The 15,819-nt window shown below is 38.6% G+C and overlaps 2 protein-coding genes across 3 annotated transcripts in view; one reads left to right on the forward strand and one right to left on the reverse strand.

Moving 5' to 3' along the window:
* NUDCD1 (NudC domain containing 1) overlaps nt 1-2,625 on the reverse strand; it is a 91,673-nt gene extending 89,048 nt beyond the window's left edge. Inside the window, exon 1 of the mRNA XM_028852868.2 lies at nt 2,431-2,625. Coding sequence (XP_028708701.1) covers nt 2,431-2,548 — 118 coding nt within the window. The 5' untranslated portion in view covers nt 2,549-2,625. The remainder of the gene's footprint in view (nt 1-2,430) is intronic.
* A 236-nt stretch (nt 2,626-2,861) lies between these two features.
* Nucleotides 2,862-12,422, forward strand: ENY2 (ENY2 transcription and export complex 2 subunit). Of its 2 annotated transcripts, none has more exons than XM_015145871.3 (5): nt 2,862-2,940; nt 4,655-4,731; nt 7,811-7,881; nt 9,011-9,085; nt 12,159-12,422. In XM_015145871.3, exons 2-5 carry the CDS (start codon nt 4,664-4,666, stop codon nt 12,233-12,235), a joined length of 291 nt encoding a protein of 96 aa, XP_015001357.1. In that variant the 5' UTR covers nt 2,862-2,940; nt 4,655-4,663; the 3' UTR covers nt 12,236-12,422. The 2 variants fall into 2 exon arrangements, with proteins under 2 accessions (XP_015001357.1, NP_001252832.1); NM_001265903.1 differs by having other exon boundaries at nt 2,917-3,012; nt 12,159-12,419.
* The last annotated feature ends 3,397 nt before the right edge of the window (nt 12,423-15,819 follow it).

Genomic DNA, 15,819 nt, shown 5'->3' on the forward strand with positions numbered 1-15,819 from the left:
CGAGATCACACCACTGCAGTCCAGCCTGGGCAACGGAGCAAAACTCAGCCTCAAAAAAAAAAAAAAAATGTTCAAATGGCGCCTGATATCCTCCAGTTGTACGTCCCAAACACAGAATCTAAGATTAACGCTGATGAAATGAGTATAGAATAGGGACAACTTTGTGAGTTTTTTCTAAAGTATTCAATGGATTGTTTATTGTGAGATTTTGCTTCCTGCTTTTTTGGTGTTAAAATATCCTTTTGTTTATGAAAAGATGGGTGAGTACATGATAGTTTTTAAGAAACATCTCCACCTAGTAAACAGAAAAGTTGACAGAACTATGGCAGCTGAGTTTTATATTATAATGGCTCAATACAAAGATGTCAGGGAAACACTGAATGACCGGAAATAAAAAGGCAAACAGGGCAGTCACTGATCTATCTCCTCTCACTTTCCCAGACGTTTTGCTCCAGCAATGTAAGAGTGCAAGGATATCCAGCATACAACCTATTAATTATTTTCCTTTCCTCATACTTTCCCATGAATGGAATGCCCTCAACAATTTCTTCTCTTCTTCATATACTCAATTTATTGAGTACCCACTATGTGCCAAGCACTAGATACAGGGTAGTGAGCAAAAGGAAAACATCACTGTTTTCAAGGAACTCATAGTCTAGTGGAGGAAACAGACAACAAATCAAGATAGAATTTAAAAGGCCAATAAATACTCTCTTATGGAGAATGCAATGACGAAACCCAAAAGTGAAGGCAGGAAGGCTAGTCAGGAGGCTACTACAGTTCAGGTAAGAGATAACTCTGATTTGGACTAGGGTGGAGGCCTGGAGATATCAAAATGTGGAGTTGACCAGACTTGCTACCAAGTAGACAGTGGCTAAAAGAGAGAAACCCCAAATGACTCCAGCACAAGTGTCTGTTGGAACCAAGCTGGGCTAGTAGGCTAAAGGATAAGAGACCACAAGGAGAAGAGTCAAGAAGAGACCATGTGAAAGAATCTTAAACCAGCCTATAGTCTGAGGCCCTACCCCCACCCTCCAAACATATGAGGAAATCCAGCCAAATGAGCAGAGCTTCCTAGCAGATCCATTACTAAACAAAGATGCATCAATGAGCCCAACTAGGACTAGAAGAACCACTCAGCCTACAGACCCGTAGACTTCTGAGCAATAATAACGGCTTCTTGTTTTGAGACACTGAGTTTTGGCTTCACTTTCCAATGCACTAGCTAACTAAACATGGTGATACCATCTACTGACACATGGGGTGACTGGAAGAAACACGGTGGCAAAGAGGAAAAGGAAGCAAATAAAAAGAAAAATCAAGCTTATCCTCTCTCATCCTAGTCAACTCTTACCTACCCTTCAAAGCTCAACTTAGATATTAACTCCTCCAAGAAGCCTTCCCAGATCCCCAAGCTAGTTTAGGAAAGATGTTCAAGTACTATCATTGTATTTTGTACATATCCCTATCACTGCCTTCCCATATTGTTTTACAATTATCTGTTTACAATTTTCTTCCTAACGAGTTAATAGTCCTCTTATGGAAGGTGTCTTGCTCATGTTGATATCATCAGCACGTAACACAAAACATGCACTCAGTAAATAGTGCTGAATTTAATAAATCAATTAGCAAAAACTTGTTTTACACTTAAATGTTTGTTATTATAATTAACTGCAGATCACTGCTTCTCAAAGCGTGACCTCTGAAAACATGCCTCAGAATCAGCAGGGGTGTGTATTTTAAAATGCAAATCTCTGGGTTCTATCACAACGACGACACCGTTAAGTTGTAAAAACAAGAGTAAGGATATTCTACCCCGCTACAGATAAAACAAGGAGTAGCAGCGTGGGAGTAAATCGACTTTTCCTCACTATCTTCTAGAGCCGTTCTCTACCACAGAGTTCTTAATGTGCCAGGAACTGAGTAATTAAAAATGCTATGACTGGAATGTAGTTTCTCTTCTAAGAAACGGCTCTCGGTCAGAGGAAACAGGAGCTGTGGGTCCTCCAAGGAGGTGTGGTTTCTCAACGCACACGTTCACAAGGGAAGCTCCAGGAGGAAGGAACGTTCTCAGCGTCCCCCGAAACAGGAGCCAGGCTGTGAGCACACAGCGGCCAGGGCCCCAGGCAGCAACCGCACGCCAGCCCTCAGCCCTCAGCTCTCAGTCCTCAGAGGCTGGGCTGCTGAGCGGAGGGGGCCCAGGGTCCCGTTACCGAAGAGCGCGCAAAGGCGGCTCCCACCAGGTTCTGGGATGGGCATCATTCCCCAGAAGCAGCGGCCTCCGTGAGTCCACCCAAGCCGGACCGGCCTTGAGGAAGGCCACGGTGGCTTCGCTTGCCCGTCAGAAAGAAAGAAATTGCGGGAAGGGTCGGGCCAGAGGCAACCGAAAGGGGAAAGGAACTGAGTACTAAAGGCGCTGCCGCTTCCCACCTGCGTCAAGCTCCAGCTGGTAACAAGGCAGCGGCTCAAGAGAGAGCTTGTAACCCTCGAAGCGGGGATCCAACAGAGGTCTCTTCACTCGTAGGGAGCAATTAGCCGCCACCTCCATCGCTTTCCAGGATCGCAGCGTGAGAATTAATAAAGCCCTTGTTGAAAGGTCCGCGCTTCACGCCTCGCACAGAGACTGGGAAGCAGCGTGGTTCCCATCCCAGAAAACACTGCGGTGCGAACTGCCTTCTGGGAAATGTAGTGTCCGTGAAAAAGTTGAGGTTGTTGCATGCTGGGCTATGTAGTTCTCCTGGTACTTACCGCCCGCGCGACGGCAAGGTCTGAACTATCTTACCCAGAGGCCCTAGCGACCAGGAGGCGGCCCGCGCTGGTTAAATTCTCACATTATAGGCAGGGTGGCGAGACCCCGCCCCGGAAATGCGTGTTCTAGCTTTCTGTGTGCTTAGGTGCCCGAGCTACTGAGGGTCTAAGTCCGGGCAGCCGAAGAGTGTGGTAGGTAACGGTCGTCAGCGCAAGGGTCATTTCGTCGCTGGGAAGGGACGGCCCTCGCCCGCGGTGATGGTGGTGAGCTATGCCTGTGGTCCTCAGGGCCGGGACCCGGGCCCAGCCCAGGCTCCTTTCGATGTACTGTCTTTCGTTAGCGTCCCCGACCCGCGCTCGCGGGCCTGTAGGGCTCTCCGACAGGGCGTGCTACCGGAGTTGGCCTGAAGCCAGTCCTCGCTTTGTTTTCTGGCTCCTCCCCTCCCGCCTCTCCCGCTGTCTCCGCCCTGTTCTATTTTCCCTAAGAATGTCTGAACTGGGAGGGATACCCTAGCGCCCGTGTTTTACCAGTGAGAAAACTGAGGCCTTTAAGAATTAAGTGACTTGTCCAAGGTCACTATCCGTATTTTAGGGGCCAAGAGGAGATCAAGTTCAATATTCCAGGAATGGTACTGACTAGACCTTGTAGTTATTTTGAAAATGTTAACCTCCAATTAAAAAAGCAAGCATTTCCTAGTTCTTACTCAACTTCTCCTTTTCCCTGTTCCTCTCAAAAAAGAAAAAAAAATCAACTCTGAAAACTCATTGCCAGTCTGAATTTTCAATAGGCCAGATGGAAGACAACAAAAGTAATCTGAAGTTAGTGACAGATTAGGTGGGAAAACGTTAGTTTACACCAAGTTTTATTTAAACTTTTAAGTGGCTTGAATGCTTTCAAAACCTAACTTTCCTCTCCTTTTAACATCATTTTGGTTTGAGTTGCCTCTTTTTACTGAAAATTGAGGACTTTGTAAGTTAAGAATTAGTTTGAGATTTGTTTTCTCCTTATCCTACCAGCAATGTGTGTGTAAACAAACACATCCACACACTTACGTTTACCACTTGTAATTGTGGGTTCATCCTAATGAAGAGTAAAGCAAAGCACTTAGAGCCTTATCTAGTAATTTTATTTTTTTAATTAATTAATTTTTTTTTTTTTTGAGATGGAGTCTTGCCCTGTGACCCAGGCTAGAGTGCAGCGGCGCGATCTCGGCTCACTGCAACCTCTGCCTCCCGAGTTCAAGCGATTTTCCTGCCTCAGCCTCCTGAGTAGCTGGGATTACAGACGCCTGCCACCAAGCCCAGCTAATTTTTCTGTTTTTAGTAGAGACGGGGTTTCACCGTCTTGGTCAGGCTGGTCTTGAACTCCTGACCTCGTGATCCACCTGCCTGGGCCTCCCAAAATGCTGGGATTACAAGCGTGAGCCACCGCTCCCGGCCTGGTAATTTTATTTTTTTACTAATACTGTTTAATCTTTTTTGATATTTAGTTTATATGACTTCTCCCAATTTTTGGATGCAGTCTGTGCAGAAGTGTTCGGCAGTTATGTTCAGTTTTGGAGCTCCTAGGGTCAAAGTACTTGAGTTCAAAATCTGCCTTTCCACTTTCTATCTCTGTGCCTCAGTTTCCTCATCAGTAAAATACAGATTATGTTATTAATATAAATATGTAACAATACGTTCTGGGAATTAAATGTGATGTTTAAAAAAAAGCAAACCCCCACAGCATTAGCCCAGTGCCAAGCACATAAGTGTTTAATGAAAAGTAATGATATTGTTCACACACTTGAAATGTATCACCCCTTCAGTTGATAGAATGGCAAATATGTTAGGATGCCTGCCTAGAGGATTTAGAAGAAAATGCTTTGTAAATGTTCTATATCTGAAAATACATGTTGATGTCCAGGTTAGCAAGATGAACAAAGATGCGCAGATGAGAGCAGCGATTAACCAAAAGTTGATAGAAACTGGAGAAAGAGAACGGTAAGTAATAGATTGTGTTAGTAAATTACATTTTACCATCTTTAATAGTTACTTCTAAGAATCTAAACAAGAAATAAAACGTCACTGGAAGGAATTACAATTGACATTATAAAAAGTTTCTATTCCGAATATCTGGAAAAAATAATTTAGGTGTGTTAAGTATTGCAGGACTTGGAGGGAAATGTTGATGTAGAAAGATGAGCAAGAAATGGCTCTTAATTTAACAGAGAAGAAAAAGTACCTAAATTACAATTGGAGACATAATGTTACCTGGGTTTTAACAGGGAGACAACGTTGTGGAACCAGCTTCATTTACCAGGCTCTCAACCTTGAAGCAGCAAGGGCTCTTTCCACTCTCTGAAACACTCTTCCTTCTCTTCCTTTTGAGCTAATTCTAGCTCATCTCTCAGGTCTCATTTATATATTGTGTCTTCAAGGAATGTTTTTAAGTCCCAAATACCTTGTTCCATGATAGCATTTAATCAACACTGTATTCTAACAATCTACTTGGCTTATTTGTATCCTCCAGTATAATCTAAGTTAACACCAAAAACATCATATACCCAGTATCTAATTTTTTGTGTGGTTCATAATTGGCCAAGTAAATATTTGCAGAATGAACAGGTTTAAAAGTACAAAGAAGGGGCTGAGGAATCAAGAAAGGCTCCCAGAGCCAGGGTTATAAAGTGAGTAAGACAAATATGTATAAGGAAGAGTGGGAATCTTTCAACTCGACATGGGCATTACGGTGGTCAGGTAAGAGCTCACAGAATAATAAGAAGTACATCTGTTGCTGACTTTATTTTTGGATCATGGGAGTCATTAAAAGGTTTTAAGAAAGGGAAAAACTAGATCATGTTTACTCTTTAGGAATCTTACTCTGTTGAAACGGAACTTGGACTTGAAGGGGACAAGATAGATGGCAGAAAAATGAGGTAGAAGATTATATAGGGTTGAAAATGGAAAACTCCAAAAATGGAAAGGATATCTTAGAATTTTAATCAAGTGTAGAAACAGCAACCCTCAAAATGAGGAAAGAGGCATCTGTAACTGCCTTGGGTAGCTTTAGAGGATAGTACTGCTTTTAAGGAATACGGATTGTGTGTTGTTTTTTTGTTTGTTTTTTCATTCATGCAGCTTCAAGTTACTGAGTTTCTATCATGTGCCATGTCCTGTTAAGGTGTTGGAGGTAACAGTAGTGGACAGAAATGGAGTCTGTGTTTTCATGGAGCTTGCATTCTAATGGGAGGAGACAGATAAAAATGTGTAGTATGTCAGATGGTGATGAGCACTAGAGGAACAATAAAACAGAAAATAAAGAGGTGTAATATTTTAGATAGAAAAAAACAAAGAAGAAATCAGAAGGAGGCTGGTGCGGTGGCTCACGCCTATAATCCCAGCACTTTGGGAAGCCAAGGCTGGTGGATCATGAGGTCAGGAGATTGAGACCATCCTGGCTAACATGGTGAAATCCCATCTCTACTAAAAATACAAAAATTAGCCTTGCATGATGGTAGGCTGTAGTCCCAGCTACTCGGGAGGCTGAGGCAGACGAATCGCTTGAACTTGGAGGCAGAGGTTGCAGTGAGCTGAGATCGTGCCACTTCACTCCAGCCTGGGCCACAAGAGTGAAACTCTGTCTCAAAAAAAAGAAGAAAAAAGAAATCAGAAGGATATGAGGGAGAGCAGGGACTCTTAAGTTCCTGAGATAGGAACTTGCCTTTCATTTTTGAGGAGCGCAGGGATGCTAGGGAGACTGAGTAAATTGGGTGAGGGAGAGTGGAGATAAAGTCAGTGGCATAGCTGAGGAGAAGGCAGATCATGAAGGATCATGTGGGCTGTAATAAAGTCTCAGAGTTTTATTCTGAGTATATTGGGAAGGCACTGAAGGTTTTTGAGCAGCAGGAGAACTAAGTGTACAAGGGAAGAAGCAGGGAGACAACCTAGAATGCTATGGTAATATTCTAGAGAAGAGATGATGGCTTGAACTAGGGTAGTAATGGCAGAGATAGTGAGAAAGGTGAATTCTAGGTGTATGTTTTAAATTGAACCCAATAGGATTTTCTCATAGATAGGATGTGTAGTGTCAACAAGGCAGCTGAGCAGAAGGATACTACAGAGATTCCTAGTCTGAGAAACCAGAAGAATGGAATTACCATTCTCAGAAGAAGAACAAACAGGATGAAGTGGTAGAGAATCAAAAGTTGAATTTTGGCCCTATTAGGTTGAAAGACCTAATTAAATATCAAGATGAGAATGTCACATAGTGGATGTCTAGGGATAGTGAAAGTGGTTTGCAGGGAAAGAGAATTTGTTTGGGATGTGACGTTTTTAAGCTGAGAAGTTAAATGATTTAGGTTGAGGATTGAAGATTTGTAAAAGTAGGTATGGCAAAAGAATAAGAAAATATTTGATTGCACCTGTGATGCCATTAGTTGCATATACACTGCCACATTTTTGCCATTGAGAAAAAGAAAACACTGCCAATTAAATTATGAGGGGCATGCTAATTACTGAATCATTAAAATGTGGGGGGAACAACAGTCTTACAGTCAATGAAATACCATTGTCGTTTTGTAGTTTAGAAGGGCCTGATAGAGATCAAAGAAGGGGGTAGCCTGTGAAGTTAAAGGTAATGGGGGAAATAGGAGAGCTAAAGGATAAGAAGTTGAGGTTAAAGAATGGATTTTGGAATTTGAAGATTTCAGAGGTGCAGCTGCTCCAAGTTCAGTTAATACTCTCTAGATGTTGTACAAGACCCATGATATTCCTGTTGGTAGAGTACAGTAGAAAGTATGTAACGTGGCCAAAGAATAGAGATCCTTGAAAAGTATTTTAGCCCCTCCACTTCATTTAATTTTACTCATTAAATGAGACCCAGATGAAATGAAAGGCCCAGAATTTAAGTACTTGCATAAGATCAAAGGACTATTTAGCAATAGACCCAAGATTAGGCCACAGTTAAAGTTTTGTAACTGGAAGGCAGGGAATTTTTAGTTGAACACTGAAGCTTTGTTTTACGCATTGCTGTCTAAGATGTTATACATTGTTCAGTTTGAAAATACTTCTTTTTCAACAGCCTCAAAGAGTTGCTGAGAGCTAAATTAATTGAATGTGGCTGGAAGGATCAGTTGAAGGCACACTGTAAAGGTAATCAGTTTCATTTGGAAGATAAACTAATCCCATTTTTTCTGATCAGGATTGGTTTGGGGGTTGCTTATTTTAAGGTATATTGAGTACTCAAGCATGATTTTAAACAAATACGGAATTTAATCCTGTAATGGTTTCCTCTTCTCGGTGGCATATGTAGACCCAATTCCCAATTTTTAGAAATTTTATCTGTTTCTGTTAAAACAAGTGAAACATGAGCACTTAAGATTTTCTCTAGTATCAGAATATGGAATCTCATGTCTTTCAGCAACTTTATTGTTTCTTGTGTTTTAACTTAACAAATGGAACACTTTAGGGTTGGCAGACTTATAGAAATTATCTCTCTCCTGTCTTTAACAGTGAAAATTTGAAAAATTCATCTATGAAACCTCTTAGAATGCACTTAAAAAAAAGTAGAAGGGAAGCTTATTAAATTACTGGGTATTGTTGATGATACCATTTGATAGATGACGCATGTCACTAAGGGGAGCCTCCTTTCTGTCTCAGCTTTTGATATAATGGAATTGGATATTTTTAATGAATCCCCATTGTATTGTAATAGTTTCTACAAATAAAAATAATAAACTATTTATATGTTAACTGTAAGAAGGCAATGCGACAAATTAGTAAAAGCATAGACTTTAAGGTCATATAGATTTTCATCACTGGAAGAATAGAGCTGGATTTCAACTCAGGGCTGGATGACTTATTTAATCTTTAAGCCTCAGTTGCCTCACCTGTGAAGTGGGAAAATGCCTAGCCCATTAGATCATTGTGAATATTAAATGTTGTAAAGCACCTTGTAGAGATCTAGTAAATATTAATTATAACACAAGTTTTCAGCATTTTACAGATGTTAGATTTGAATATTACAGTTTACGTTTATTTTAAGTGTCACAATTACGTATTAAGTTGCAGGTTATTTAGCCCAGACTTATGAACAGACTTTTATCTTTTAGATCTAAAGAATATTTGATATGTTTGTAAGGTTGAACTAAATTTTCAGTGTCCTTTTTTTAAAAGAACCAGTCTACACTCTAAAAACATGATCTTAACCCTTCCTCTATGAAAATCTTTCTTACAGATAATGATTTTAAATGATATGATTTGTTTTTTGCTTTTGCATAAGAGGTAATTAAAGAAAAAGGACTAGAACACGTTACTGTTGATGACTTGGTGGCTGAAATCACTCCAAAAGGCAGAGGTAAGGAATACAGAGTGTTTTAAAGGAAACATGCTGCAGACGTGATTTTTTTTAAATCCCTTGCTGATTCAGATTTTCTTTCTGTTTTTAAGGAAAAGCGCTACCTACATTGCCTCTTGTAAAGAGTTAAAATTGCCTACCTGCCTCCTAGCATAGTCTGGGAGTAACAAATGAGATACTAGGTTTCAGTGTTCTTGCACTCTAGGATGGTGCACCAGTGCAAGTTGATACAGTTGTTTAAACAAATAATTTTTAAAATACGGGATTCTGTAGCATCAAATATTACATGAAGCTAGGATTTATAAACTTTATCAGATGTGGCATGACTCTACTTAAATATTTAATAATTCAAAGTCTTATTCCAACCCCTGAGTCATCGCTCCTCTATCTCCTTATTAAAAATTAACGAAGGTCTGTCTACTTAAGTTCACCCTTTAATGCCTTGTTTACGGAAGGCAAAGTTAAGATAGGAAATATTATATTAAAACTGATGATGTGTAGTAAATGTCAGGACCTACATCATTGTTATCTTAGATATAACTACATTATTTTCATTTACTTTGATAAAGGAGTTGTAACTGGAAGATAAATTAGATGGTCCAAGTTGTTTTGTCACACAGAAATTGTGAAAAGAATTTAAGTGTAAAAAGTAAATAAGTTTGAAAATTATTACTACAGAACATGAATTTTTGAACTCTTCTCTGCTGGGAATAAGCTACAGAATCCCATGGTTCTTTTCAGCCATCTCTTTAGGCCTGTTTACAACTGGAAAACATGACTTTTTCTTCAAGTATGTCTCAGGGAAAGGAAAAAATAATTATTGAAAATAATTGGCCGGGTGCAGTGGCTCAAACCTGTAATCCCAGCACTTTGGGAGGCCGAGACGGGTGGATCACGAGGTCAGGAGATCAAGACCATCCTGGCTAACACGGTGAAACCCCGTCTCTACTAAAAAAATACAAAAAACTAGCCGGGCGAGGTGGTGGGCACCTGTAGTCCCAGCTACTCGGGAAGCTGAGGCAGGAGAATGGCGTAAACCCGGGAGGCGGCACTTGGAGTGAGCTGAGATCCGGCCACTGCACTCCAGCCTGAGCGACAGAGCGAGACTCCGTCTCAAAAAAAAAAAAAATAATAATAATAATTATTGTTCCCCTTATGAATTTATATTTTTAAATTTCTCTAAATTCTTTTTTTTGTTTGTTTTCTTCTGTGACTTACACTTAGTCTGTTAACATTATTTAGGAACCAGCTATACAAGTTAGAAACTACCCTTTGCTTCTCCTTTAATACTTAAACCTTGGCTATTTCAATGTCTTGTAGCTCCCCTGCTAGATAATGAGCAAATAAAAGAGAAGTAAAAATAGATGTTTTAATTTATGTTCTTAGTCTTCTTAGTGTTGTTAAAAGTAGACATATTTTTTAATACAGTAAAATTGCCGTTTTTATAGTGCACAGTTCTGTGAACTTTATACATATGTATAGGTTCATGTAGCTACCAGTCAGGATACAGAATAAATAGTTCCCTCACCACCAAAACCTACCTCATGGTATTCCTTTATAGTCCCATCTTATTTCAAGGCAACTGACTGATCCTGTTCTCAATCATCGTAATTTTTATTAAAATTATTTTTAGTATACATATTGATTACATTTTCAGTGGACTTGAAGTAATTATGTAGTCTTGATTTGTGGGTTGGCTTAAACAGTTTATAAAGAATAATATCTGCCTTATTTGATTTGTATAATTTTTTTATGGAGATACTGAACTGTATCTGAAGTTTTCCATTTCCCCGGAACACAAGTAAATACATTAGAAGTTGTAGTTAACTGCCCCCCCTCCCTTTTTTTTTTTTTGCATTTATGGTTTAATATTTTGAATAGATAATAGTCAAATGGGTCAAAAGTATAGCGTATAACAGTTGTAATATTTTGGATTTTTACTAGCTTGGAGTGTATATAAATGTATTATTTCAGTAAAATACAGATTACCTTCTAAAACATATGCCAGTTTATACTCCAGCTAATATAAGAGTGCTCCCGTAGTCTTGCCAACACAGTATTGCCAACACAGTGTGTATGTATACATATATATATTTTTACTTATGTATATACTTATATGTTTGTATATTTTATGTATATATATACTTAAATATATGTATGCTTTTATATATGTAAAAATATATATACCTTTTTTTTTTTTTTTTTTTTTTGAGATAGGATGGAGTGCAATGGCATGATCATGGCTTACTGGCCCCGACCTCCCAGGCTTAAGTGATCCTTCTGCCTCAGCCTCCCAAGTAGCTGAGACCACAGACACACACCACCATGCTCCACTAATTTTATTTTTTGTGGAGACAGGTTTTGTCATGTTGCCCAGGCTGTTCTTGAACTCCTGTACTCAGGCAGTCCTCCTGCCTCAACCTTCCAGACTGCTGGGATTACAGGCATAAGCCATCGTACCCAACCAACACAGTATATTATTGACCTTTGTATTTTTTCCTGTGATTGGTAAAATACGCTATATGAATGTGGTTTTAATTTCCTTTCTCTTCTGAGATTCAGACACTTTTGTGTTCAAGAACTCTCCTTTTCTTCATCTCTTTTGCTCACGTTTCTGTTAGCCTTTTAAACTTTTCCTTGTTGGTGTGAAACAACTGTATAGTAGAAAGATCAGCCCTTTTCTGTAAGAACATTTCCTCAGTTTTTATCTTTTGGCCTTGCTTATGGTGATTTTTCATTAAGCATAAGTTGTTACTGTGTTTTAATCAAATTCATCCATCTGTTATAGCCTCTGTATTTAAAAATGGTCTTCTTTACTCCTAGTTTAAAAGAATTTTCTCCTGTTTTCTTTCATCAACATTCAGTGCATTTAGGCATTGGATAGTTCATTTAAAATAATGAATTGCAAGAAGACACTTTTCTTTGTCAGATAACTTTACCTACTTTTTTAATTGACCATGAGGGTTATTTATGAAATTCTTATGTTGTTTACCCTGAGCAAAATGTCAGATCTTAAAGTGACATGTATTAATTGGAACCTTCTTACTCTTATTTTTTTATTTTTGTTTTTCAGCCCTGGTACCTGACAGTGTAAAGAAGGAGCTCCTACAAAGAATAAGAACATTCCTTGCTCAGCATGCCAGCCTTTAAGATTGAATTAGATTGTGTTGTTGTGGTTTTATTTCTGAAAGTAAAACTTGCCATAAATTAGAAAACAATTTCCCAAAATAAAATCCTTTTTTGTATGATGGTATACAGTTTTCAGTAATGATGTATACATTGTATTGATTTTTTTCCCTAAATGTGTTATTTTAATAAATATCTCATGAATGAGTTTGAAGTTTGCTTGGATTTTGAAATGAATGGGACTTTGTCTTTATTACTAATTCACCAAATTTGTTGAGAGCAAGAGCAATTAATGTAGTGTAAGTATTTAGTATGTACAGTTCTCTGTGTTAACAGCTGAGAAGTAAGCAACCTTTTCTGACTGCATATGGTGTATTCCTCTTTTGAGTCCCCATAATATTTTATAAATTGTAATGCCCCATCTTGTACTACAGTTGTCTTATTCGTATTGTTTATAAACTCTGAGGGTTAGGACTGGGTCGTACTCATCTTTATGTGCCTTCCTTATGCTTCAAAGAATTTACCATCTAATGGAAGAGAACATTTGCAAGTTGACTCCATATCAAGCTCCTTCCACATACTCTACTCATCCGAACTTTGAATGCAGAATCTTTAAATTGCATCCCCACATACTAAGGTCAAGAAAGAACTTAATGGGAAGTAATCTCCACCCATTAGCTTTATCCTGACATCAGGATTGCCAAATCCAATGGACTCTTGTCTATTCTTATGTGACTTCTGCTGGAAAATGTGAATGTTGACCATCCTGCCACTTGGAACTCTCTTCCCACTCCTCACATTGCTTTTTCTACCACTGGAAGTTCCTTCTATTTCTTGTGGAGTACCTTTTGCTGTCTGGGACTTGTAGATAATGGTGTTTCCTAGGGCTCCCTCCAGGGCCCTCTGCCTCACTAACTGGATATACTTTTCCTGGGCAAATCCCAGGAAACTTGCGTCAGACCGTGACTTCAAATACAGGTTGATAAATTTGTGTCTCCAAACCAAACTTCATCCTAGACTCCAGACCCAGAGACCCAACTGCTATGGATCAGCTTTTTAGGATATCCTCACTTCAAACTGACCTTACCTAAAATAATGACTTTTTCCCGCAATAACTGCCCATGCTATATTCCGTATTTCTGGATGGTACCTCCTCCCTATATAGATTATCTGAGGAGCTTACCGAAATGCTGATTCTGAAGATGAGGGGCATGACTTCAGATTCTGTATTTCTGCCTAGTACCCAACTGGTGCTCATGCTGCTGATTGAGAACCACTTTTGAGTATAGCAAGGCTCTAAATTATCCACTGCGTGCCCTCATAATTGTCTTACTTCAAGTCCAGATTATTGCAGTAGACTTAGTATTTCTTTGCCGTAGTTGATTTGTGCCTGCTCCAGTATCTGTTCCACCCTGTTGCCTAAGTGGCCTTAGTAAAATTCAAGTCTGGTTATTTTATTCCCCTGCTTGGAATTTCTCAATGTAGAATGAAACTCATTCAGCATTAACACCTAGGCCCTTCTTGATCTGACATCTTGTTTCTCTAGTTAGACTAAAGAATCCCCACTATAAAGTTGTTTCATCCCTAAGTACCTTTGAAAATCCATCAACCTAGAAGCTCGCTTTCTCATTTGTTTCTCATCCTGTTTGCCCTTCAAAGTTCAGCTTTAGTTGCTAAAACATTCAGACATTCCTCTATCTGACTTAGAACCCACGCCCCCACTGGGTTTTTTTTTGTTTTTTGGTTTTTTTTTTGTTTTTTTTTATAGGAAGCAGCTATGCGTAATTCCTCTTCAACACAGTAGTTCTTGAACTTTTGCAGGCCTCTCCTGGGGAGGAGGAAATGGTTTCTCTGACTGTATGATGCTTATTTGTGGATGAATGGGCAAGGGAACAAATGAAGGAACAAACAAGTGAATGAACAGTATGGGAGTATTGAAAGGTATAAATTGGGTAGAGCTGAGAAAAGGATTCAAATTGATCTTTGTTTCACTGTTCCAAACACAATTTCATCTTTCTGATGAATTTAAAGTGTAGTCTTTGAACCAACTGGGTTTAATTATGTAAAGTTTTGAGCCTGAGACAAGCACACAATCTCAAAACCTACCCAAATGAGTTTTTTGTTTCACTTCATCTCTTGTAAAACAATGTTCTAAAGTAAGTGATAGGGATGCTCATCATTCTGCTACCTGTCATCACAATGAAAATAATCAAATAGTACACAGGAAAGGTGAGAAATAGAGGATAGTTCTTATTTCACAGTACTGTATATGGAAATAAACCAAATTTGCTCATAGAGATGCTATTTTATTACCTCAAAAATATATAAAAATGAAAACATTATGAAAATATTTTAAAATGAGATTTAAAAATAACTGAATTGAGAACATCACAGCAATTTAGAATACTAAGGAGCATAGCTTTAAAATGATAGTGCTGAGAACTCCCCACCGCTACCCCACCACCTATAGGCTTCTTTGACATCTTACAAATGTTCTCTAGTTTGTATCTAGAATCACTTATATCTTTCAAATAAACCAACTTTGTGAACATCTTGACTCACATGATTGATTTCTGTAAACTAGGAATATATTCTTTAAATTCTTGCACCCTTTCATGCTCAGTGTTGGAAATTCAATAGGATTATTGTTAAATGACTGTACCAGGTGAGTAAAATACTAATTAGGATTACTGTAAGCTTCTCGTATAGGATTAAAGAAGACCCGACTAAATTGTTTATGTAATCACTTTGCTTTGGCATTATAAGTGTATCATTTGGTTGAGCAGTGCCAAACCAGGAAATGGTGATACTGGGGATTGGTAATTGGATATGGGACTTTTCATAACTTGATCAAAAGCTCCATCCAACTGAAGAGAGCTATGACAGCTGTTCAGTAGCTGATGTTGGAAATGATCCTCTGTGTGTGTGTGTGTGTGTGTGTGTGTGTGTGTGTGTGTGTGTGTGTAAAACCCATCTTGTAAATGACTCATGTTACTCAATGACTTCATAAAACCCCTCATGTTTACCATTAGAAATCACACAAAAGTCATTGGATGAATCTGCCAAGGAAACTAATGGGTGCAATTAATGCAGGTTCTAGTCTCATCTCTGGTACTGAATTACCAGGTAAGACCGACCCTTCTGCCTCAGTTTCCTTATCTGCATAATATGTCTGATAGTGCTTACCTGAAAGGAATGCAAATAATAAAACAAATATTATTAATAGAATAAACAAAAAGTAATATGGATTCAAGTTATTTTATAAATTAAAAATATAAGATAATTTACAATGTGTTTTCTAGTTGTTCAGAGATACAGTACGTGAATTACACTTGTGTGGAAAATAGCTACTTTTATTTTTTAGGAATGCCTAATATTAATTAACATAATATCTACAAAAATGAAGATGAACAATAACTTGATTGAAATAGAATAAATATCACTATAGTAGAGCACTTAGTCATTTTTGCCTTTGTTCTGTTATGAAGTTCTCTATGACATGGACTGCATCTTATTTATCTTTGAATTTGCAATGTCTAATAAATTTCTGATAAGTGTGCAAAAGAGAAAAATATGGCATGTTCCAGTTTATTCCAGGCTTCAAATTA

The sequence above is a fragment of the Macaca mulatta genome, chromosome 8 (genome assembly GCF_049350105.2).
Source record: "Macaca mulatta isolate MMU2019108-1 chromosome 8, T2T-MMU8v2.0, whole genome shotgun sequence".
Taxonomy (NCBI): domain Eukaryota; kingdom Metazoa; phylum Chordata; class Mammalia; order Primates; family Cercopithecidae; genus Macaca; species Macaca mulatta.

Excerpts from the sequence above, each read along its gene's own strand:
- ENY2 (NM_001265903.1), top strand. Across the intron at positions 4,732-7,810 it reads GAAACTGGAGAAAGAGAACG|CCTCAAAGAGTTGCTGAGAG; the intron begins GTAAGTAATAGA and ends CTTTTTCAACAG. Across the intron at positions 9,086-12,158 it reads AATCACTCCAAAAGGCAGAG|CCCTGGTACCTGACAGTGTA; the intron begins GTAAGGAATACA and ends TTTGTTTTTCAG.